This window comes from Topomyia yanbarensis, chromosome 3 (assembly GCF_030247195.1).
Source record: "Topomyia yanbarensis strain Yona2022 chromosome 3, ASM3024719v1, whole genome shotgun sequence".
Classification (NCBI taxonomy): domain Eukaryota; kingdom Metazoa; phylum Arthropoda; class Insecta; order Diptera; family Culicidae; genus Topomyia; species Topomyia yanbarensis.
In genome coordinates, this window is record NC_080672.1 from 303,873,238 (window position 1) to 303,899,711 (window position 26,474).

The window sequence follows — 26,474 nt, forward strand, 5'->3', positions numbered from 1 at the left end:
CCTTTAGGAAAATTCAGTTTTCCCACCACAATATAGATATTTTATTAACAGAGCATTAGCAATAATTCGTTCGTATGTCTATTTTATGGGCCATTTGTTCGCTTTCCCATTGATTTGGTTTGAGATTTCTAGCACTGATGTTGTCCTATGCTGATTTGAGCGATTCTCTGCGTCCTGCCACTATCCCATGTAGTATGTCTTATCAAAAACATCGCGAAGCATCAAGTTCTAAATGTTCTCAAACGATATAATATCCGAAGAGAGTGATAAGAGTTATAAGAAATGTCTCATCACACTGTTAGGTGGATTAAAAGCGTTTTTTAAATATTTTTGTTCGATCATGGATGTCTGTTCTCTGTGTCTTAGGTCTTTGCTAAAACAGTTACGGCCGATTTCTTAACTTGGATGAAAACCGGTTTTCGTTGAAAATCGGTTTTCGGCTAATTGGTTACCATAGCAACTTGAAAACTGGTTTTCAGCGAAAAGCGGTTTTCATCCAGTGAAGAAATTGACCGTTACAGATTGTAAAGTACCAGCCATGCATATCCCTGCCCTGTCTCCCCTACGCTGCAATCGGTGAAATGTTTCAGTCGCTAGTACTGCACGAAATAGAACGGTGCTAGTACTACCCCCGAGTTTGTCAGCTGAACGATGTGTCATCAAACAACAGTTGTCAAAAAAAATCATTGAAAAATTCCACTGGTATCTTCCGTGCACGTAAACATTCGCTGAAAAAAAAGTGAAAATTCTATGTAAAATCTTGTGATACCACGTAGAAAAATCAACACTTCGAATGTGGTATCTGTGAATCGACTATACGAGTAGCTATCGTCAGTGCCAACCGCGCAAAAATGCACCTCTCCCAGGATGTGTCCAGCGCACTGCAGCAGATCGAAATCATCAAGCAGACGGTGGAGGAGATGGAACCGAACAAGCTGCAGCTGAATGTGATGGACGATCTGAAAATGATAATCGATTTGCTGCAGGATCCGGTTTTCCGAAATATTGTACAAATCCAGGATTCGCTGGCGGAGTTGAACACTCAAATAACGCAGCATCCGTCGATACTGCCGGGGGATTTCGATATTGCCAATAGCGGAGAGTTGGTGCTGAATGTTCCACCAGCATCGGACTTATTCGATGCAGAATATCCGGACGAACAGCGGGTTCCATCGGCGCAGATTTCCCCGGGTAGTCCAGCTCCGACACAACAGCAGAGATTGAACGTGATGGATCATTCGTTGCAAGGTTCGCAGAAGGGGTTGCCGCAGACTCAATCGCATCCAGCTCCACTGAAAAGGACTAACGAGCTAATGGAGACTGCCGAGGAGGTGAGTTTTTAGGTGGAATAAAAATTCGATTTGCTTAAAGTTTGCTATTGTAGGATCAGCAAAATCACGACTCCCAAGATGACACATTAATCCACCAGGGTATGTACGATGCCCATAAATCAGCAACGGATCTGCTCGATGTGCCCGAATGGTCAAGGATTCTGGATATTGAGTTGGTCAATGATGGAACCGGACTTGGGTTCGGTATTATTGGAGCTCGTGCTACCGGAGTAACGGTTAAAACAATCTTGGCCGGTGGTGTTGCGGATCGTGACGGAAGACTACAGTCCGGCGACCAGATACTTCAGATTGGTGATGTTAACCTGCATGAGATGATCTCGGAGCAGGTTGCATCGGTTCTTCGCCAATCCGGAACTCATGTTCAGTTGGTTGTTGCTAGACCTATAGATGCCAACAATGGTGCCATCGAAGAGTATGACAACTCGGCCATTGTTCCAACGATCTTGCTATCTGATCCATTGAAGTTGAAACAATATCTAGCCGATTCGGGATTTTCAGAAATTTTTAGCGTTTATTCGATTGGCAATCTGGAACCGAGTGTTTTCGAAAAAGCCAGTCCAATAGAGTTCCCGGAAACAGAAGTGTTCACTGTTGAATTGATGAAAGATCAAAACGGGCTCGGTATCACGATCGCTGGCTATGTATGCGAGAAGGAAGAGCTGTCGGGAATTTTTGTCAAAAGCGTTTCACCTGGAAGCGCTGCGGATCTTAGCGGAAAAATTCAAGTTAACGATCGGATCATCGAAGTGGATGGTCAGTCACTGCATGGATTTTCCAATCACCAGGCAGTGGATGTGCTGAAGCAAAGTGGTCACGTTGTCAAACTTTGCTTGGAGCGTTACCTCCGTGGTCCAAAATATGACCAGCTGCAACAGGCCATCGCTGCGAACGAGATGAAACCACCGACTCCTGCTACGCCGCCTCCTGCCCTTACTCCAGGTGGTGATCTATCCAAGTACGGAAGCAACATTCTGGATATCGTGCCTCGGGCCGTTGACAAACGGTTCAACAATAGTTTTAGCGATGACGAAAGTAATCTTATGATGATGGGTGAACCAGACCAGCAGCTAGAGACGATGATGGCCCACAAGAAACTTGCCCGCGCTAAGGATTCGATGGATAGCAATGAATATCGTGAGAAGATTAAGGAAACTTCAATTATACCTCCGTCATCGGGGGAGGCAAATCTGGACCTGCTGCTGGCGGAAGGTACGAGTTCGGCTGCCTTTGCCAGTCACGGCAAACAGCGCAGTTCGTTGAAGGTTACTGAGGAAACGGAGGCATTCATCGCTAAGAAATGGAATAGCATTCTCGGTTCGAACGTGAAAATCATTGTAGCTAATATACGAAAATTCAACGCTTGCAGTGGGTTGGGAATATCCCTCGAAGGAACAGTCGACGTCGAAGGGGGTAAAGAAGTACGGCCACATCACTACATCAGATCGATACTGCCGGAGGGACCCGTCGGACAGAATGGACTACTGCGGTCCGGTGATGAATTACTCGGTGAGTTTTTCGGTTATTTTATGATTCTTCTATACTGTGTCCCTCGTCTTGAAGAACATGCACGTTCTAAAGGGTTAATGTTGAACAGAACAGGGGCAAAAATCGAAAACGAAAAAAGTTTTTTCCACATAAAGATAGATCTTCATAAATATTAATCAGCAGTACTGTGACAACATGCTACATAAGCTGATTGATTTTTATGATGATCTAACATACGGTGGGGTAAAAAACTGCTTTTTTCGTTTTCGATTTTCGCCCATTCTCTGTGAAAGCTTAACAAATTACTCCGTCACTGACAAAGCGACAAAATTCTCACTTGGAAAGCGGGTCAAGCCATGGATGGCTATCTGTAACGAGCGAGATGTTGTTGTCACGATGTCTTTGAAATGTTTCTAAGTGGACGAGACGCTGCGTCAATGGCGGAGCATTCTGTTTGATACTTGAATTTTCAGTTAATTTTCCACTAATTTCATGCGAATTTTTCGATGAATAAGACAACCAAGTTTGCAATATAACAGAACTTAAAACTAAACATTCAATCATTGTGCTAAAAATTATAAATGGACTGTTATGCGGCTACTTCATAAGATTCCTTAGAAAATAACCGAGTACCAGTCGACTGTATAATTTGACGCAGTGCGATACTTTGAAATAAGCCTGTTGACTAAACTCGTGTTTCTTCGTATACTCATCCTCCCGGGACCAATTTATTGCGGGAGAATTAGTGCTCCTGCTCTTGCACTCCTTCTTTTATGTTAAATGTTCGTGTTTTTTTTTTGGTATTACGATGTGTATCCGGTGGCGGATTTTCTTCCAACTCCAATATGCTCTTTTATTTCCTAACATGAACGGCTAAGCTTCTCTGCGTACTTTGAGCCATTTACCTCTCAACAATGTCGCGATCTAGTCGAATAGTTATCGGTCTTCAATCTAACCTACTCCGACATGGGTGGATCCAGAGGGGTCGTCCGGGGGGTCCGGATCCGGATATTCAATCGGTTGAGAAGTTTTCGTGGGTGAATGGAGAACAGTGAGTCTAGTTATGTAAACTAGGCTCGATGGAACTATCCAAGTCAGTCTTGGATATCACATACATTTGGAGCAACATCAAATGTTGCTACGAACTGGTGTCGAAGGGGTCAGTTAAGGTTATCTGACGTATTCTTGATGATCACACCATTTAAATGAAATGTGTAAGTAGCACTAACAAACATCTAATTTCAGGAACTGTACGAGATGGCGCTGTGGCCTTCGACTGGCGTGGTCCATTCTCATTCGGAAGTCTTCTTGGCTGGTTGTTACTTGCAAGTTGATCAATTAGCTTGGGTGGGGGACATGTTGACCCTGCTAGTTGTCGATTCTTTTGACCTTGGGTATGAGGCTAGTTCAAGAAAGGAGTGCAGGACTGGCACCAAGGAGACAGTTAATTATTCAGGACTCGATTATTAACTTCGACCAAGCACACCGGCTCTCAGTAATGATAAGCAGCCCTTTCGAGTTAGTCCTCCTCCTGAGGATCGGTGTTTAATAGGCAGAAAGTTGCTAATAATTTTGTAATTTTTTTCCCCTTGGGGGGCGGACCGAGATTCCTTAAGCTATAAGTTGCAGTCCTATCAACCCGCTCACAAAAAAAGAAAAATTTGGGGTCGATTGGTTTTGACCATACATCCTTATGCAAAGTTGTTCAGCATATCCTGGACTACCCTTTTATCTAATTGTTGGCATACTGCAAGATGAATTGTACTCTGTAGAATTGTACCCTCTAGAATGGAAAATGCAAAAAAGTAAGTTTTCCCATACCAATTTCCATACAAATTTCCAACGCAATGCGCTACGTCAGATCAAAACCAATTGATCCCACATTTTACAGTTATTTGGGACCCCAAATGGAACCAAAAAAGTGCTGTTCTGAAAAAACGGATCATTTTGCCCCACCCTAATGTACATACCTTTAGGTGAGACTGCGAACATGCTGCTCATCAACAAAACAGTGACGGCTAGAACGTAAACTCCGCGATGTTCGAGCCATTGCAGCCAGCGTTCACCAGTCGTCCCGGTCCTGTGTGCAGGAGTGGTGAAGGGGTCTTCCAAATCGATACCAACGGCAATCAATCGCGGCATTCAAACCTACAAATATACTACCAGAATGCCGGTGGTATGAATTCAGTAATCGAAGATTATTTGGTAGCAAGTTCGGATGAATGCTTCGACATAATCGCCCTCACAGAGACGTGGCTTAGCGATAGCACTCTGTCAGTGCAAGCATTTGGTGCCAACTACGATGTTTTCCGAACTGATCGCAGCTCACGCAACAGTCTCAAGGCTACCGGCGGCGGGGTACTTGTGGCTATCCATCGTCGATTGAAAGCGCAACTGATTGACGATACTTTGAGGGTCTGTGTCGAGCAGGTGTGGGTGCGAATCAAACTGGCTGGCTACGCACTTTTTCTTTGCGTGGTTTACCCAGAGGCGACGCGTGGTTCCACCGTCAACCTGTTCAATACCACAAAATCCCTCAAATTCGACGATTCTAACATCAAACGAATAGTGCCAACGAAAGATGTTCGGCGGACGGGTTTTTCTGATCGCAGGAGATGAGCAAAACAAATTTGTTGTCAAAACCCATCGGTGAATTATCAAACAAACATCTTGTGGAAAACCTAATTCAAGAGAGTCCCGCAGAAAAAGCAAAAAAGATATATTACATCCGTATAGGCAACCACTTACTTCGTATTGAAAAAGATTTCTCAACTTAAATTTCAACAACCATATCTAAAGGCATTATTGATTCGAATTAACCTCCAATGTAGAATCTTATTTTTTACACATAGAATTATTCCTTCTTCTGTATAAGATAGGTTGAAACATTTATTAACCTGTTTGAAATCATCTATTAATTCTACCAAACAGGAGAGAAATTTAAATGTTCCATATGCAATACCAAAAAATTAATTTTTCTCGAAAAATGTCGTAAGAACGAGACTTTTAACATTATGGCAATAGAATGTGAAACGATTCGGATGAAATCCATTATGTCCATTTTACATTTTCAGTAGACATGTTTTCAATGTGTAAATGCAAAGAACAAACAATTTCTACGAAAAAGAAAGATGGTTCATTACTTTCGTTGAACCAACCAAACCCATAAGTGCTTATAACTAATAAGTCCCAAGGGCGTGGTTCCACCGTCAAAAAAATGGAAAATTAAAAAGCGCTCTCGTTTCGCACACAGAGCTCTAACGAGCAAATGGACATCGCTACACCGCACGCTGGTTCAATATTTGATTTGAACCGGTGCAAAAGAGAATAGAAAAAAACCGTCGTTCATGGCTCTCAGGCTGCTGTTGCAGCCATCACCCATGCTGCTGCTCCCTCCAAAGCGTACGGTGAGAGTACGAGATGCGTGCATGTTTGAGGATGAACTGGTGAAACCATTTTCTGAAATTTTACTGGAGACCGGTTGGTTTACCGTTCAAATCTGAATAACTTTAGTGTTTTATTTCTCCCTTCATTGAAAATATTTTGCCGGGTTCTACAGTTAATTTAAACTTGAAATGGGTTTCGGTTTGTCTGATTTGGCTTACCTGTTCAATGAACAGGTTGAACGTACCGACGCGTCGCCTCTGGGTTTATCTTCCACCGGACCGCACTCGCGATTCGACATTGATTGATTCACATACTGAGTCACTGGAACGGATTTCCGCTCAAGCAAGCCCGGTTGATGAGATCCTGATTGTTGGTGATTTCAATTTCTCCGGATTAAAATGGCGCTCTGCTTCTGACGGATTTATGTTCGCTGATCCCGAACTGTCATCTTTTCATGCTGGTATCACCAGTTTGCTTGACTGCTACAGTCTAAATCTGCTGCGCCAAACGAATAATGTGGTGAACGAGAACAACAGAATCCTTGATCTCTGTTTTTCGAGCAAATCTGACTACGCGCCAAAAGTTACCGCAGCACCGTTTCCCCTGGTAAAGTCTGTTAGACACCACCCTCCCCTGCATATATTGCTTGAAGCGATTCGAGTGAAGCATGACTGCAATGCTTCTGACACCGTCAGCTATAATTTTAGAAAAGCCAACTATAATAGCTGTCGTTGGGATTTAGAACCGACTTGGTTCTAGCTTAGCAACGACGTGTTACTGAGCTTCGCACTTGCTTCCTTAATGGATTTGATAAAGAATTTATTTTATTTTTGGTTTTTAAAGTTTCTTTTACCCGGAGGGAAATCTAGCAGGTCATAAGCCGGAAGTACGACTTATGATGACTACGGTTTTCCTAGCGGGTTGTACCTTGGAAAGGAGAAAAAGAAATAGATTATATGATAAAGTATACTTCACTACCAACTCCTCTGTTGGTTTGATTGACGTCTGCTGGGCGCTGGTAGGGACCTCTTTAACTGCGAATCACTACAAAGAAAAAAAAAACGTGTCATCGGTTTCTACTTAGAAAGAAAAACGACTAAACCTCTGCTATGGGAAAAAAGCGACTGAACGACTAATTTAATTTCATATTCTTAAAACTATATATACAAATTCCTAATCTAACTATTCACCTACCTACTTAGTTCTAGCTATCCACCCTTTTCGCTCACTCCTACCGTGATGTGTTTTTTATTCCCTTCCGCCGTCCATTCGGTACGGCCGGCAAATTATGTTCCTGCCTTCTAGACTGTTTTAGGGTGGGTAAACAATTCAAATCCTAAACCCTTTGCGCTGGTAAACAAATCAATTCTATATCTTTCGGCGCGGGTAAAATTATCTATTTGGTATCGGTCTAGGCCGGATACCTTTACGTTGGATTTTTTCTCAGGACCGTCGCTAGATCACTTTATTATTATTTTTTTCTTTTAGGCCTTCGTGGCGGTACTTGCGCCTCGCCGGGATCGCCTACGTACACAATGCTGTATTATTTGGCAACCGTCTGAGAGTTTTATTACTATCGTCCCTTCTAGACGATAATTGCTTTCTTCGCATTTCCTCATGGTCCTTGCCAAGTAACTTACTATCATAAATTTCACCAGTTACCTGGAGTCTCGTCCCTGGTGGAAGCTTAGACCACCGTATGAATGGTGCAATTAATGCAGCTTGGGACACGAGCGTCGATGAGTAATTACGGCTATCATGAGGCCTTTTGTTATTATTGGGTAATTCGCCCACTCTCAATATATGCTTCCTTGAGCAATTTACTGGTTGATACATGAAGGCTTTCAGCCAACTTCAAACGTATGCATATATGTACCGTGAAGCGATCCTGAGCTCGACAATAGCATTATTGACTTCCTGTCGAATATCCACTGGACTGAAATTCTCGACAATGATGATGTCAACGTTGCAGACCTTCTCCAATGTTATGAGCTATGCTATCGATCGCTATGTACCCAAAAGAAGTGGCCTTCAATATAAGCACCCAGCGTGGCACACTGCCGAGCTGAGACGGTTAAAAGCGACTAAAAGAGCCGCTCTGAAGAAGTACTCCAAGTTTGGGGGCTACGTGCTGCGACAACACTACGTTCATGTTAACCAAGTCTATAAAAAGACATCGAAGCGTTGCCATGCCGATTACTTGCGAAACGTGCAACGTGAGTTGAAGTCCGAACCTAAAACATTCTGGAAGCATGTAAACGAGCAAAGAAAGGAATCCGGGTTGCCTTCAATGATGAGCTATGGAGGACGTATGAGCTCTAGTTTACAGGAGATCTGCCAACTATTCTCTGAAAAGTTCGCGAGTGTTTTCTCCAACGAGGAACTGACACCGACCCAGGCTTCACGCGCGGCTCTCAATGTGCCTCAATCATACCAGTCTTTGAACTCTATCAATATCGACAATAATATGGTACAACTGATGAAGGCTTCAACCTCGGCAGGCCCAGATGGTATACCAACTATTATTCTAAAAAAATGCTCAGCCGGTCTAATTGAACCTCTTTGTCATCTGTTTCAATTGTCGCTAACAACCGGAGTATTTCCCGAACTCTGGAAATCCTCCTTCATGTTTCCAGTTCACAAAAAAGGTGATAAAAAGATAGTTGACAACTACCGTGGTATTACAACGCTAAGCGCAGTTCCTAAGCTGTTTGAAATGGCTGTGTTGGAACCCATCTCCAGCCACTGCAAACAGTATATCTCCGAGACTCAGCATGGATTTATGCCGAAACGTTCAACATCTACGAATCTTCTGTCGTTCACAACATACGTTACAGATGCTATGTCGGACGGCCTTCAAACTGACGTTATCTATACGGACCTTTCAGCTGCTTTTGACAAGATAAATCACGCTATTGCAGTGGCAAATTTGGATAGACTTGGCTTTGGTACTAATATTCTCCGTTGGATGCAATCGTATCTCAGTGATCGTCGTCTAGCAGTCAAGATAGGTGATTGTGTATCCGAAGAGTTCTTTGCTTCATCTGGTATTCCGCAAGGCAGCCATCTCGGTCCATTGATTTTTCTTCTGTATTTCAACGACGTTAACTTTTGTTTAGAAGGACCACGGTTGTCTTTCGCCGACGACCTCAAGTTATACCATAGAATCCGGAATACTGATGATGCAGCTTTTCTTCAACGCCAACTGGAAACCTTTGCGGAATGGTGCGAGATCAACCGAATGACCCTAAACCCCAAGAAATGTACGGTCATTACGTTCTCGAGGAAAAAAAACGCCTATTCGATTCGATTACTGTCTAGCTGAATCCACAATTGACAGAGCGAATTGCGTCAAAGATCTCGGAGTTTTTCTCGATGAACAACTGACGTTTAAACAGCATATCAGCTATATTGTCGCAAAGGCATCACGCTGTTTGGGGTTCATAATGAGAATATCTAAGCACTTTTCAGATATTTACTGCTTGAAATCTCTCTACTGCTCACTCGTTCGATCAACTCTGGAATATTGTTCAGTTGTGTGGAACCCTCATTATCTCAACGGTGTCCATCGAATTGAGACAGTACAGCGCAGATTTGTTCGGTTTGCCCTTCGTCGATTGGTCGAGTGCGACGGGATCTATTCCGTGCTATGACGATTTCGGATATTTTGCAAGATCGAATTGACTGCCCCGAGCTTCTTAGTGCGATAAACATGAACGTTCGCCCTCGCGCCCTTCGCAATAATTTATTCCTCCGATTACCTCTTCGCCAGACTAACTATGGAGTAAACGGTGCCATCATTGGTTTGCAGCGGACCTTCAACAGAGTTTCATCCGAGTTCGATCTTCACATTCCACGTAGCAGATTACAATTTGACTTTTTAAATAGATTAAGAAATTATCATTAGGACCACACTGTGTCTGTTGATATTAATTATAGATGTCCGCATGTTGATTCTCGGAGCCTGTCTGACTATGTTACCGAGGTATGCGAAGGCGAATTGCCGGTAGTCCAGCAGGCTGTTTTCGTCCAGGAAAGATATCAGCCTTCCATTAACCATGCGCTCTATGGTTTTTGCCTTTCTGATATAAAGAAAAGCTATGCAATCACTCCAAAAATCGATTTTCCAACCGAGGCCCGGAGGGCCCAGTGTCATATCCCATTCGATTCAGTTAGTCGAGATCGCAAAATGTCTGTGTGGGTTGGTGTGTGTGTGTTTTTATAGTAAGGTTAAAAAAGCTTCAAAGTAGTGTATTAGCACTATGTGGGACTCACGACTCACGTTCGTGCCTAACCACTAAAAACATTCCTTACTTTTTACGCCCTTCTTCCCCACGGAACTACGTCATCGTATTACTTCGGGGGGTTGGGGTTCGTTGTGCTTTCGTCGCACCTCTTTCTTCTGCTCTATCTCAGAGCCTCGCTTGGTTCATGGAGTGGCTCGACCTATGAGCTTTGATCTAAATCTCGACTCTTCTCTTGCTTATTGTCTCCATCTATCTACGTCGCCGTTTAGCTCTCGTCCCCGTGAGCGGTTTAGGTGCTTATTCATTGAGCCATTTAGCTCGTGTTGCCGTGAGTCGTTCAGCTCCCAGCCTTATCACGATCTACTTGGATAGTCCCCAACGATGAACTCACACTCCTCCGACCGATAGTTCCCCGACGGAGGAATTCCCCCCGACACCGATACCCGCTTCCTTGAGCCATTTAGCTCCCAGCTTTATCGAGATGAACTCGGATATTATCCTACTCCGACTGAGAATTCCCCGGCAACGGAATTTCTCTCTGTACCGGTGTTTATCTCGTGAACCAATTAGCTCCCCTTTTCGTCACGATTCTGTCGGGTAGACCACGGCGGCGAATCTACCCTACCGTGAATTCCCCGGCGGTGGATTGCTCCCGACCCGATGTACCTTTCTGTGAGCCATTTAGCTCCCCGCTTCGTCGACTCGGTGTAGTCCCCGGCGGTGGAGCTAGCCTACTCAACGGGCCAGCCAGTAGGTGCTGAGGTCTATCCAGCGAGGTCTATCCAGGTCCGGTTCACTGGCGCCCCAACGACCCACTGCTAGCTATTCGACACGGTCTACTCGGTCTAATCCCCGACGGTGGATCTAGCCTACTCACGAGCTACCCGGTAGAGTGTCGAGGTCGGTCCGGCGATTCCGGTGAAGCCTGACGTCCGGTTCACTGGCGCCCCGACGACCCTAACCTAGTGCTATATCGCGTACTACTCAATTGGTCCCCGGCGATGGACCTAGTGTACACCGCCGGAGAGTTCCCCGGTGGAGGAATTTCTCCCGAAACCCGATTTGTGGTTTCCCGGCGGCGTTCTAGCCAGTGGGTCTACTTTGTTGGTCCCTTCGCCACTTCCTCTGCAGCTCGGAGAGTATACTCATAACCACACTGTTGACAGCGTGCCAGATACGCTCGTCGCAGCACATCTCTTCGATGATATTGTCCACTGTCACACCAGGCATACCCCTTCGGACTTCCTCGAATCTAGGGCATTCGAAGCCTACATGTTCCGGCGTCTCTTGCACGTTCACACACTCCGGCAAAGGGGTGACGAAGCGTGTCCAAACCGATGCAGGTACTTTCGGAAGCATCCGTGCCCTGACACAAACTGCGTCAAATGGAAGTTCAGCTTTCCATATTTTCTATGTACCCAAGCAGACACATTTGGGATGAGTCGATGGGTCCACCTTCCTTTCTCCGCGTTGTACCACTGTTGCTGCCACTTAGACAACGAGTCCACCCGGACCAGTCTCCTTGCATTACGTTCATTTCTCCGCTGGTAGCATTCCACGTCCTCAGCAAGAGTGATGGAGATGGGAATCATCCCGGCAATTAGACATACCGCCACCGACGATATCGTTCTGTACGCACTCGCGACACGAACAGCCATTAGGTGAAACGTGCTTGTCAACTTCGTCCGGTTCCGCTTTGAGTTCAGCGCAGCAGCCCAGGCCGGTACGCCATACCTCAGTATTGAGGATGAGGAACCCGCCAGGAGACGTCTCTTGCTCTTCCGTGATTCGTCATGATCCGTTAATTGTCCTCGCAGCCTTCTCACATACATAGTCGACATGGCTGTTGTAATTTAACCGATCGTCGACCATCACACCCAAGTGCTTCAGCGCACGCATCGATGGGATGGACCCCCCGACGCTGATCTCGACACACTGGATTTTTTTAGAGTTGCTGTGGTGAGCCAGCTGCAATTTGACGTCTGCCATCTAGGTGTTCACGATGAGGATTGTCTCTGCCATCAACCACCTCCCCAAGGGTCTCGCCGGTTATCGTCAGGACAACATCATCTGCAAAACCGACGATCTCAACTCCTCTGGGCAGTTCCAGTGTTAACACTCCGTTGTACATTATATTTCAGAGCGTTGGGCCGAGTATGGAGCCCTGAGGTACTGCCGTCGTGACCCTAATCGACCTCTTCCCGATGTTCGTTTCGTAGACCAGTACGAAGTAACTTTCCAGAATCTTGCACAGATAGTCCGGAACCCGCATTCTGTGGCAGCGTTGCGGCGATGGCCCCCCAGCTAGCACTGTTGAACGCGTTCTTCACGTCGATCGTGACCACGGTGCAGTAGCGGTTTCCCTTTCTCTTTTGCTTCGACGCTTTCTCCGCGCTCTCGATGACTGTGCGGATGGCGTCCACCGTCGATATCCCTTTCCGGAACCCGAGCTGCCTCTGCGATAGTCCGCTCTTACTTTCAGAGTAGGTCGTCAGCCTGTTGAGGATGACACTTTCCAGAAGTTTACCAAGAGTATCCAGCAGGCATATAGGCCGATACCATGCTGGATCTCCTGGTGGTTTCCCTGGTTTTGGCAGCAACACCAGCTTCTGGATCTTGCATCTATCCGGGAAGTAGCCTTCGTCCAGGCATTTCTGTAGGACTATCCTGAACATGTCCGGAAACGCCAGGATCGCAGTCTTCAGTGCCACGTTGGGGATACCACCCGGTCCGGGAGCTTTCTTCGCTTTCAGCCCTTTTGCCACAATAAGGAGCTCGTCGTTGGAAACTTGGTTGTCACCAGCATTTCCACCGACTACATCAACGTACGGTGTAGGCGGCCATACGGTTGGGTCGTGCTTCGAAAAAAGACCCTCCACGATAATTTTTAGTTAGCGTACATTTCGGCTGGCGTCATTGGACCCTTGATCCTGGCCATAACGACACGATATGCATTGCTTCAGGGGTTAGCGTCTACTTCTCTGCACAGCTCCTTGTAGCAGGTGGACTTGCTTAGCACTATCTCGCGTTTTAAATCAGCCCTGGCCGCCCGGAATGTTACTTTACACTCTTCTCTGACCGCCTCTGATCTTACTCTTTGAACGCGTCTTCTGACTTTTAGACAGGTAGCCTGGAGGATGCTGAGACTTTCGTTCCACCAGTACACCGGACGCCGATAGTTCCTCGGCTCCATTTTCCTCGGCATTGTTACATCGCACGCCCTCGCTACGGTTTCCGACAGCTCATCGGTGCTCGGAATTGGAGTGACGCTGTCAGCACGAAGTGCTTCCCCAAAAAGGTTTATGTCGAAGTCCTTTATTTTCCACTTCCGCTCGCCAGTCCTCACTCTCCGCGTTACAGTACAATTCCGCCGACCAATGGTGTAGTGGATAGCCTTTTTTTTACAATGGAGAATACATTTACGTACTAGCCCAGTACACGTGCTATTAGTAGATGCCAAGCTACCACACGGGGTGTACTGGGGGCGAGTCGGGCTCGAATGGTGACGCTGCCATTAATACCGACTAAACTACATTGGGCTCCACCATCGTTCCCCCCAGGGACTACCTCTCGGTATTACTTCTGGGAGGATGGCTGTACTTGATGTACTCATTCACTCTCGCTCAGGGGTTCATACGTCCTGTATGAGGCTTACTTGGGTGCTCTCTCTGTCGCACCTTGATTCACTCTCTAACACTCCACATGAGGCTGACTTTTGTGCTCACCTTTTTCGTTCCTTGCGAGGCGGACTTGTGTGCTCACCTTTTTCATACCTTGCTAGGCTTACTTTTGTGCTAGCCTCTAACATACCGTGTGTGAGACTGACTTGGATGTTCACCCTTTCACTCCTCTGCCACGCCATGAGGCATCGATAGCTAAGTCCCAACATACTACGCTACGACCCTCCCATTTTTGCATGAGGCAGTCCACATATACGCCTATACACTCGCTCTTCTGCCTTGCTTCGAGGTGGCTGGGTTTACCCCTTACGCGGTTGCCAGTCACTGCGCCAAACCTGCCTCAGCATGAACAGACCATTCACTCACTTTTCTGCGCTCGGCCTTTTTCGCTCCAACTAACCAATCACTAGTTAGTCGTGCCCGTCGTCTGTTGCTCGGTGCGCCAAATTACCTGTAGCCTACAGGCAATCTGGGCGGTTGCAGTCGAGACTGCGTTCCACTTCTCCACCGATTGACACATCCGCTGAATAAGGTTATCAGGGGTTGTGTCCCAGCCACAGACGTCAAGCATTGCTCTTCTTTCGACGTCGAACCGATGACATACGAACAGTATGTGTTCGGCAGTTTCGTCTACACCTGGGCAGTCCGGGCAGGCTGGGACCTCCGCGTGTCCGAACCTGTGGAGGTACTGTCGGAAACAGCCATGGCCTGACAGGAATTGTGTCAGATGGAAGTGAACTTCGCCATGGGGTCTGCCCACCCAGCTCGATATGTTAGGTATCAGCCGGTGGGTCCACCTACCTTTCGAGGAGTTATCCCACTCACGCTGCCATCTGGCGACCGAGGTCACCCTGGTGCACTCGCGGGCTCCTCTATTTCCACGTAGCCCGAAGCACTCCTCATCTTCCCGAATGACCAGCCCGACTGGCATCATGCTCGCTATCACGCAGGATGCATCGTGTGATACCGTGCAGTAGGCAGATATCACTCTGAGGCACATCACGCGGAAGGTGGTCTCCAATTTCCGTAGGTAACTGGTTACCCTCAGTGCTCTTGACCATGACGGGCCGCCGTACCTGAGGATCGATACGGCAACGCCTGCCAGTAACCTACGTCTACTGGCGCACACCTTTGAGCTGTTGGACATCATCCTCGATAGAGCCGCGACAACAGCGACGCTCTCTTGCATGTATAGTCGACATGGCTGCCGAAGGTCAGCTTGTCGTCTATAATGACTCCGAGAGACTTCAGACTCCGCTGTGAGGTGATCACGACTTCTCCCACATGGATAACTGCATGTTGTGCCGACTTGCGGTTGTTGACGATAACTACCTCCGTCTTATGCTGAGCGAGCTCCAGGCCTCTCGCGCTCATCCATTCCTCCACCGTGTTGATCGCGTGTTCTGCAGTTAGTTTACCTTAGGGATTGACTCCCCGTAGACCTCCAAGGTTACGTCGTCGGCAAAGCCGACGATCTTGAACCCCGTCATACATGAGGTTCCATATCACCGGGCCTAGGATCGAGCCCTGCGGGACTCCGGCGGTAATCGGAACCCTTTTCTGACCGTCATCGGTCTCGTATAGCTGTACGCGGTTCTGGAAGTAGCTTTCCAGGATCCGGTACAGACCCCCCGGTAGGCTAAGCCGGTGTAACGAGAGCGCGATGGCATCCCAGCTTGCGCTGTTGAATGCGTTCTTCATGTCAAGTGTCACTAACGCACAGTATCGAATGCCTCGCCTTTTTCGTTGGATTTCGCTGGATCTCGGCAGTCTTTATCACTGAGTTGATAGCGTCCACTGTGGACTTACCCTTCCGAAAGTCAAACTGGTTGTTTGACAGACCGTCCGTACCTTCTCCTTACGGGGTTAGCCTGTTGAGGATGATCCTCAAGTAATTTGCCAGTCGTGTCGATCAGACAGATTGGTCTGTACGCCGATGGGTCGCCTGGCGACTTTCCGGGCTTCGGCAACAACACCTTTTCCATCTATCGGGGAAACGGCACTCGTCAAGGCATCTCTGCATAGCAAGCCTGTACATGTTCGGGTTCGCTATGATCGCGGCTTGTGGCTCGAGACGGGAAGAGTACTTCGATAATCGTCGCCAACCGGTCCGGAGACCGTTCTGGGGGTGAAGAGCCCCCTTTGGTCTTGGCCATCACGATTCTGTAGGCGTCACCCCACGGATTCGCATTGGCACTCTCACTCAAATTGTCGAAACACGCTCTCTTGCTGTTTTTAATGGCCTTGTTAAGGGCATCGTCGGTGCGGGCTCTTTGCATCCTACGTCTAGCTCTGAGGCAGGCTTATCGTAGAGCTGCAATCTCGGCACTCCACCAGTATACTGGGCATCTGCCGTTTCTTGGCAGATATGTCGGCCTTCTTCCTTCCCTCCCTCTTGGAGGCCACTGTCTGGGTTCCTCTGTCGGACCTTTCTCCACCCTCCACCCTCTTGGCGTAAGCCTGCTGTTCCTGTCTTGCGGCACGAACAGCCTTCTGGAGCACTAGCAGGCTCTGTTTCAACTCCTTGCTGATATTTTGCTTCGCGTTAGTGAACTCGATTATAGTATCGAGCTGCTCCTCCACTTTACGCATCGCGGATAGTGGCCCAACCAGCGCGTTGGTAGGGTGGATAGCCTGGTGGTCGCTATGTGTATACTGCTCACTAACTCGCCAATTCATGTTATCCATCAGCGACGCGCTGCAGAATGTTACGTCTATGATGGATTCCCGGCCGTCTTTGCGGAATGTGCTAGCGGAACCTTCGTTGCACAGCCTTACGTCCAGCTTTGCCAGTGCTTCCAATAGGCTGTAACCTCTTGCGTTGGTCAGCCTGCTACCCCACTCCACGGCCTATGCGTTAAAGTCTCCTCCTATAACAATCGGTGTTCGTCCGACTAACGAGTCAGTTAGTGCGTCCAGCATCCGATTGTACTGCTCTGGTGTCCACCCTGGGGGAGCGTCGCAGCTACAGACGAATACGCCGTTGATCCTGGCGATTACGAAGCCTTCGTGTGTGTTATCCACCACCTCTTGAACAGGGAAACCGCCCATCACTTGTATTGCAGCCATCCCTGCACTATTCACAACCCAGTTACCGTTATCGTGGGGAACAAGATACGGCTCTGGAATAATTGCAACGTCGCACTTCGTTTATGTTGTCGACTGCCACAACAGTTGCTGTGCAATGTCGCAATGATTGAGATTAAGCTGGGTTATCTCCATCATCATCTTTGTGTTTGTGTGTGTGCGTGTGTCAAATAATGTCACTCAATTTTCTCAGAGATGGCTGAACCGATTTACACAAATGCAATCATTCCAAAAATCGATTTTCCAACCGAGGCCCGGAGTGTCATATTCCATTCGTCGAGATCGCAAAATGTGTGTGTGTGTGTGTTTGTGTGTGTGTCAAGTAATGTCACTCAATTTACTCAGAGATAGCTGAACCGATTTTCACAAACTTAGCTTCAAATGAACGGTATAACGCTCCCATAAGAAGCTATTGAATTTTTAGTTGATCGGACTTTCGGTTCCGGAGTTACGGATTGAAGAGTGCGATCACACAGCAAATTCCCATACAAACTGGTAACCCTATGATGTCTGAATGATGTAATACATATTTCAACATTACTTGGATTTGCGGGTCTAGATCACTATTGATCAATCGAAGTAGTTTTGAACACATTGGTTACCTATGACAGATCTTGATGCCCCCGGGGATCTCGCCAAGTTCCCGAGCTAATGTCACACCTATTTTCCAGTAAACTCTAGCCCGATTTTTACAAAATTGATTTCAAATTAAAAATCTAATATTTCCATTAACTGCTGTAGAAATTTCATTCACTTCTGACTTTTGGTTCCGGAGTTACAGGTTGGTTATTGCGGTCATATAGGAATTTGACATATAAACCGGTACAATAGTAAAATCCTAAAAGTTAAAAATAAATTGACATGAACATCGAATAACTTCGATTCGTAGGCCTAGATAACTGATGGCAAATGAAAGATTTTTCGAATATATTGTTCACTATCGATAATTCCGGAAGATCCGGGTTTCGGGCGTATTCCAGAACTAAAGCCACTTCTGTGATGACTGAACCAATTTTCATTAACATAGTCTTAAATGAAAGGTATAGAGTATAGGTAAAATGAAAAAAAAAATGAAATGTAAAATGAAAGGTCTAGGTATAGGTAAAATGACCCCTATCGGCTCACCCCTGAGTCGATTCGTAGTCCCACCAGGAGTACTTGCTCCAAATTTGAAGCAAATCGGACAAGTCTAGCTAACGGACCAACGTGCCTGAAGTTTGCATGGGATTTTTCGACAATTTACATGGAGAAAAACCACCAACTCGTATTTTGCCGCAAGGTGGTACTGTATGTATCGTATTATCACTGTAAGTGAAAATAAGAAAGATAATTTAATTGTCTACAACTGAACCTTTTTGTGAAATAACCGTAAGATTTAACTCTATGGTATGTTCAGAAGAATTGTAGTAAATATGTTTTAGTTAAAACATTTTAGTTCCACATTTTACCACATAGAAGGCGCCAACACTAACTTTTCAACGGAAAGTGATAAAAATTAGGTATCTTCCACAAAGTTGTAGAACAGACATTTTGCAATAATTCTTCCGAACATCTTGATATTCTATCTCTCTCCAATGAAAAGTTAGTGTTGGCGCCCTCTATGCGGTCACAGTGGGAACTAAAATTTTCCAACCAAAATATAACTCGTATTATGTGTTACAATTCTTCTGAACATACTATTGGGCTAAACCTATAGATTATTACACAAAAATGCATAGTTCATGGGAATCGAGTACTGATACACAACCATGCACTGCTAGGCCCCATGCAAAACTGACTCAGACATCACTTCGTTAAAAGTTTAATAACTTCTTTTAACAAAACCGGATTCACTAGCAGTCTTCGACAAAGTTGTAGACAATTAAATTATCTTTCTTATTTTTACTTACAGTGATAATACAATACATACAGTACCACCTAGCGGCAAAAATGCGAGTTAGTGGGTTTTCTCCATGTAAATTGTAATCATGCCGATTTTCTTGTGGTTTTCTACGAAAACTGTGCGTACTTTTGCGCCACCTTACTCTAATGTGCAGTTCGGTGTGCCAATCCCACCCCCCACCGATTTACCCCATTTTATTTAACGTTTCGCAGCAAGTCTATAGTAGATCTGTGTTTTAGATCGGTTTCGGTGGAAGGCAGCCTCCTTTGATGGGCGTCCGGTCAGTCTATGGAGACCCCCCAAGAAGTGAGATTTGGATCACTTGTTTTTCGCACTACTGACTGGGTGACGGGACACTGTATTCGCTTAAAACTATATCATGGAGGGGGGAGAGGTAAGAGTAGTGCCGGTTGGCGAAAACTGAATTGATATGGTCGGGGTGGCTGAGCTCGAGCGAAAAAAGTTCCCGGTAGCGTAACCGAATACTTACTTTTTCGGGCAATCACAGGGCCACATCGATAAAAAACACAATCAATCACTCCGAGTGATCGATACGATATGGCCCCTAGATGAGATCTCCATTAAACGGACAAGGTGGGGGTCTGCCCTGTATAATTCTTCCCATTCAAAGTCGTTGGTTACAGCAGCGCCTGCCATCATTGTTCAAAGGATTATTTCAAACCATTGGTGATAATAGGGGCACTCGATTCGAGCTTTCGTTGCGGTCAAACATGAGTATTACACAATTCTCCAGATATTTTTGTTATACACTCAAGTTTTTTTTACGCGGTTTTTTTTGCGCGGTATTTTTTTACGTGGTTTTTTTTTTACGCGGATTTTGAAATTTACGCGGTTTTCATTTACGCGGATTTTGGAATTTACGCGGTATCCATCAATGAGGTTCCCTTAATCGCGGATTCTTAAATTTAAGTGGTCTTCATTTACGCGGATTTTGAAATTTACGCGGTTTTCATTTACGCGGATTTTGAAATTTACGCAGTTTTCATTTACGCGGCTCGTATCCCCCGCGTAAAAAAACCTGAGTGTACTAGTTTTTAGGAACGAAACACGGATATGGATGCCAATATATACGCATTCCAACGATATTTATGTTTGTGTTTTGTTGAATCTTCAGTAGCTGCAATTATGTTCTTGTCATATTTATAATGCCCCACAGTACAATATAAAAAAACCGTTCTGATCAGAACAAACGATTGTTCGACAGTAACAAACCTTATCTGTTCCCGGCATCGTTCTAAAATTGTCAAACTTGTAGGATTTCACGGTAATAACTATGAAATTTGTTGATTAATGGTTTATGACTATGCCCCACGGAAAATAGAAAAAGAATGACCGGATCGGCGAGAATGAAGATACGGTGAAAATTGACCGTTTTATTGGACACAATGAGAAAAGCTATGCCCTCGAACAGGAATCGAACAATCGAGGAACTGTGATGACGTCATCACAAATTCCCAACAGTATCGCGATCACCGATACAGCCCCAATACCTACTAAAGGGACTCCTCGACTCTCAACGTTTCGCCATCGCCTCCTCTCTTCGACCGATCATATATCTCTGTCTCTCTTTATTTGTTTGTATAGTATTATAGATATTTCAACAAGAACCACTTTGGCACCGTTTCCTAATATCCGTAATAGTTACCAGGATTGAAACTCTGACAAACAATTTGGCTTTAGAAAAGCTCAAATTTAGCTAAAAATTATTTTGAAAATTGATTTTGAAATTCAGGCCGATATGACCCACCAGAACCCCATCCGTTACAAAAAGTTAACACCTCAAGAGAGTTAACCTTTCCGCATCTGAAATTGGAAGACTCATTCAATTACATTAATTTGAAGATGTTTTATCGAGACATTGTTAGATGAACATTAAAAAAAATCTATCTTGAAGATATCTCACCACACTTTCACTGAAGTCAAACTTCGATAGCGACTTCAACCGAACAAGGAAGCACAGACGAAATATGTTCTGTCAAATACATAACTACGATAACTTGCCGAAATTGATTTTCGTTTTCTGTTCCACTTTCAGAGGTCAACGGTCAGCGTCTCCTCGGGATGAACCACCTGGAGGTGGTTTCGATTCTGAAGGAACTACCGCAGGACGTTTGTATGGTGTGCGGACGTGGTGAGGCGGATATGTTGCAGTTCACCGAAGAGGCACTCATCAGCACCCTGGAGGAAGAGATAGCAAAGAGTCGTGCCGGAGCTGGTGGTCTGCAGAGTAGCCTGACCCCGTCGGAACGCTTGGTTAAGGCAAAAAGTGACGGAAGTCTGGCTACAACAGGTGGGCCTAGCGATGGGTTCTCGAAGATTAAATCCAGAAGTTTGGAACCGTTGACCGGTTTGGCGATGTGGAGCTCTGAGCCACAGATCATTGAACTGGTCAAGGGGGAACGTGGGCTCGGGTTTTCGATTTTGGACTATCAGGATCCGCTGGATCCGAATGATACGTTGATCGTCATTCGATCATTGGTGCCCGGGGGAGTTGCTCAATTGGACGGCCGATTGATTCCTGGCGATAGGTTGTTGTTTGTAAATGACACTATTTTGGAAAATGCTTCGCTGGATCAAGCTGTGCAGGCGTTGAAGGGTGCTCCGAAAGGTGTGGTCAGGATTGGAGTAGCGAAACCACTGCCGATGCAGGATTCATCGATATCGGCTTTCGAGGATAAAAGCGGGGAAGCTGGTGCGGGTGCTAGTTATCCCGTTAACGACGCCACTCGCATCTCCACAGGCAGTATGTTATCCATGACCAAACCGGATATTATTATGGAATGAGTACGTATAGTCATAAGCAGAGAGGGATTACAGGGCTGTTTGGACTTGTATAAGCAGCTATCAGATCTTTGGCATTTTATTGAATATCTTAGTTCAATTATGGACGACAGATATTTGGTTTAAGTTTGCTCTGAACTTGAAAAGCTCATTCTTCCATGTAAAAGCTCTCAGAAAACAACGCGCGGTTTTTTTTCTGTAAACATAGTCCCAAAACCGTGTGCCACCGGCGTAAGCAGTTTGCGAACCTTGCCCTTACCCGGTATGCTTATTTGTATGAACTTAATTATTTTTTTTCCATTGACTATCGACATGACATAAGTTATCTTACTCCTCATCCAAAATCCATCCATTAATTCTTCTATAAGTTTTTTGATACTATGTTCTAAAAGCACTACTTCAGCACTGTCTCGCAATAAGTCGATTTTGTCTCCGTTCCATGGTAATTTAAAATCATCGTTACGATCTAAGCCGTCGAACAGAAGTACATTTACCTTACGGGACGATATAAGAATTCCACCAGTAAGAAAAACATTATTACTATTTTATTTTTTCTTGCAAAATTAAGTTTTGGTTTCTGTTTCGTTTCGCTGTTATTGTTAAGGATATCGTATCCAGCAAAACAAACAGCAAACAGAATAAGTGGTTTACAATGCTATCAGCTCTAAAGATACCTATTTGAGCGTAATATATCCTATCTGTATACTACTTTTGAGTTGCACATAGATGCCGTGATATAACACGAACATAACTGACGCTTTGTTGTTACCCAAGAATCGCTTCACCTTATGACACGTTTGGCCGAAAAACATTTTCATTTCAAAGTGTCACTAACTACTTAATTAGTAATTTACGAGGAAAGGTATATTTTCAGCATTATACGAAGATAAGTACACTATATTCAAAACAGTGAGCTACATAGGTGCAATGATGATTGATTTTGAATTTATTTTACAAATACTTGGAAACACTAATCGTCCCGAGGGTGTAGGAATAACCATCCATCAAGCCTCTCATTAGCTTCAACTACTTGAATCACGCTCATAGCTCAGTTCAAAATAAATTATGTAATTTTCAACATTTATCATTATTTGCGCTTTTTGTCGAAACAAATTCGTGAATTCGTTTCTGACTTATGACGTTAATCGGATATGATATAAAACCAACGGAACAAAACATCAAACAACTACAGTAAAACTTCGTTAGACTGGGAATAGTATATTTCTTTGATTCACCAACTCGATAGAAAGTGAGTATATCACATCAAAAAAACTATTCACAGGACTAGCGGAATTGAGCTGTATTTTCTCAATATAAACAGTTATCAAAATTGAAACTTTGCGGTGGATACTGCAATCGAAATTTAAGGTTGCACAGAGAATGCGCAAAATTCGCAAACGAAAAAAGCAGTTTTTTCTACACCGTATGTCAGATCTTCATAAAAATCAATCAGCAGTACTGTAACAACATTCTACATACGCTGATTGATTTTTATGAAGATCTGACATACGGTGTAGAAAAAACTGCTTTTTTCGTTTGCGAATTTTGCGCATTCTCTGTGCAACCTTAATGGAACTGTAGAATTTGTCGATGCTTAGAGCAGCAATGTAAAGTACGTGCATCTGCCGGCAAGTAGGAAAAGCAGTAGTTCCGTCCATGGGACATATGTTCCGTGGACGGTTTGCTCGTAGATTCGAAATCAATTTCCATGATAAAAATGATCACATATAAAAGAAGTAGACAGTAGAATAGACTGAACTAGAATTTGACGCAGGTTCAAAGTAGCTCAACTCGATCGAAAGACTAGAGAAAACGAATGACGTTTCTTGATCAATTATTTCTCTTGAACAATCAGCTTAGTTAGAATACGGAATTAACCCAGCACCCGTCTTAGTATACAGTCCTTTCCTACCTACTCATTGCTCATATAGAAAGTATTGATTGACTGGTGGCGGTTAATTGAGTCGATGTTGAAAAAATAAAATTCAACCCTGTTACTGAATTATAAAACACCAATCTATTGTGGATAAATCGTTTGAAAATAATACTATTCCAACATTACAACAGTTCATGGTAATAATGATGATACGAGGAAGATTTATTTCTATGTTTAGTTTTTCGCAAAATGGTGTTTTATAGAGATACCTTCTTCTACACAACTAATTAATTCATTTTTTCCCAACTTGTTTGTACTTAAAGCCATGATTGGCTACTGTTTCTGTATTATAATACAAATCAATTGAATATTTAACAAGAAAATCACAATTTATGATGACATGCGTAATAGTTGTATAACAAAACGAAAAGGGTGTCACAATACTTAACTACAAGTGAAAGTAATGATAATGCTATAATGGTACATATATTACAAAGAAAGTTTATTTATATACAATGTTTAGACAAATCCATTCCACTTAGTCTTATAGTTATTCTACGCAATTATATATTCAATATGACAGTAAAGAGACATTTATTAATGGTACGTAATAAAATAGCATGCGAATTCGATCGGTTGCGTTCGTTCTGTTTCAATTTCAATTTTGGGATATCACAGTTCTTCGCGCCCAAAGTGAAGGTATCACTCTTGCCTAAGCTGACCAACGCACAGTGGGGCCGGGCTGGTCAATACCTCCAAAATTTATTGTCGATTTTTACACCTTTTATATTTTTTTCTAAATGTACATAACCTAAAGCTGCATTCGCCAAATTTTTGAGTCAATCGATTGAAAAATATAAGTACTACATTTTTTTTAACCGTACAAGGTCTTGAAAATCTGCAAGAATTTGAGTGACAAAGTTTTTGTTCATTCTAATTCATCTCGCTTTAATAGGTACTACAACGTTAATTTAACAACATATATAGGCGTTTCTAATAGAAAATCATCTCAGGAATTCAATGGTGTATCCCGATTTGAGAAAAAAAATGAGTATTTAAAAAGTTACCCATAAAATCAATATGTTGTTTACTATGTTGTTTAACGCGGACTTATTTACATTCAGAGTGTCATCTCTTTATCGGTAAAAGGATCTCATCTAGTACAACTGACGCAGAATTTCATCTAGTTTTCAAAAATCATAGTGCCATCTTGCGCCGTTTTGCGCCGAAGGTTGATGTTTGGACATTTGTAAAATTAGTTTTTTCATGGAGACGCCTGGTATTTTTTGATTCCATGAAGTTTTGCATTATTATTCACCGGTGGATTTTTTTTTCTGAACACTGCTTGTAAATTCAGGGTTTGGGGCGATTTCCTTGATACAAATATAAGTATGACTTAACCGTCTTGCAACTATGACTCTTGGTTCTACATTTTCAAAGTTATCTGCAGTATAGAAAAATTCAAATAAATACAAGCCAACGAAGCAAATCAACTGCAACTATTATTATATCTTGCCATGAATCTTATCTCTTTGGTAGGTATTGGTCGTTAGCTTTACTGATGACCGATGTAAAGTAAACACGTAATTGTGAGAAGTGTTCTTTTTTACCCGATTTTTAGCTATTGGCCAGCAATGCAACATTTATTTTCAAGTGCAAACTCCCTATTGAATCTATCACAATCAACAATCAAATTCAAAATCTCCCTCAATAATTCACTTCCAAATTAATTAGAGTTTAATGCAAAAACGCTCACGCCTTTATTTCAGAGCATACACATACAGTGCAAAGTATAGGAAGGAATATGGTAAAAATGCGCAGAATGTTTTCGTACAAAAAACCAAGTCAGTACCCACAAAGAGAGATATTCATATCATCATTGGAATTGAAAATCAATAGGAAAGTATTGAGAGGGTTAGCTGCAGTATGCATCTTTTGAGCAACTGTGAATAGAGCATAGTAGAGCATGATTTGAGATCTTCATCAAAATCAAAAAAAAACCTGTCATCTTTTAACAGTTTTGGCGATAACTATAAATAAATAAACCAATAAAACAAAAATTAAAGGCATTCTATCAAACACCTTAAGATATGCTATCTTTTATAACTATTCTAAACGTTTATAAATTAGTACATGAAGATTATCTCTTGAAGAGCTATGAAGGGATGATTTTTTCTACGATGGTATTCAGATTCGCGAAATTTAAAAAAAAAACTTAGAACCACCCTAGGCTGTCCAATTTTCATTTTAGCTTCCTAATTTAATCAAAATCGAGTTCAGCGCACCCTTATATGATATTTTCAGACATTTTAAACTTCTTTTGAGGTTTTGTCCAGCTTTTGTATTGAGTGAATCCACTGTGCAACCCCGATCAGAACGACATTACAGAAAGCTATCAAATTTATATCTCATGTTGATATTTATTACTCACTGTGCTATCTTTGTGATATCCCAATCAGCAAGGCAAGCAAACTTATATCAAGATTATATCTTCTGGTGATATCATTGAACTGCTTATATGATATTAATGTACGCATATAAAGATGATGTTATAATATATTACATATTCTTTCACAATTATCTTTGAACGCTAACTGTATACTGTAAAGCGGGCAAATGATCATTTGGTTAAAACCCCAATAAACAAATCAATCGACAAACTGTGAATGATTGTTA

The 26,474-nt window shown here is 43.8% G+C and overlaps 1 protein-coding gene across 1 annotated transcript; it reads left to right on the forward strand.

Annotated features, from left to right (window-relative positions):
- Nucleotides 1-682: 682 nt before the first annotated feature.
- LOC131686918 (patj homolog) lies at nt 683-24,430 on the forward strand. The gene is made up of 3 exons (XM_058970945.1): nt 683-1,331; nt 1,385-2,858; nt 21,177-24,430. Exons 1-3 carry the CDS (start codon nt 852-854, stop codon nt 21,923-21,925), a joined length of 2,703 nt encoding a protein of 900 aa, XP_058826928.1. The 5' UTR covers nt 683-851; the 3' UTR covers nt 21,926-24,430.
- Nucleotides 24,431-26,474: the final 2,044 nt, after the last annotated feature.

Coding starts and splice junctions, on each gene's coding strand:
- LOC131686918 (XM_058970945.1), top strand. CDS start 852: ATGCACCTCTCCCAGGATGTGTCCAGCGCACTGCAGCAGATCGAAATC. Junction 1,332..1,384: donor TAATGGAGACTGCCGAGGAG/GTGAGTTTTTAG, acceptor TTGCTATTGTAG/GATCAGCAAAATCACGACTC. Junction 2,859..21,176: donor GTCCGGTGATGAATTACTCG/GTGAGTTTTTCG, acceptor TTCCACTTTCAG/AGGTCAACGGTCAGCGTCTC.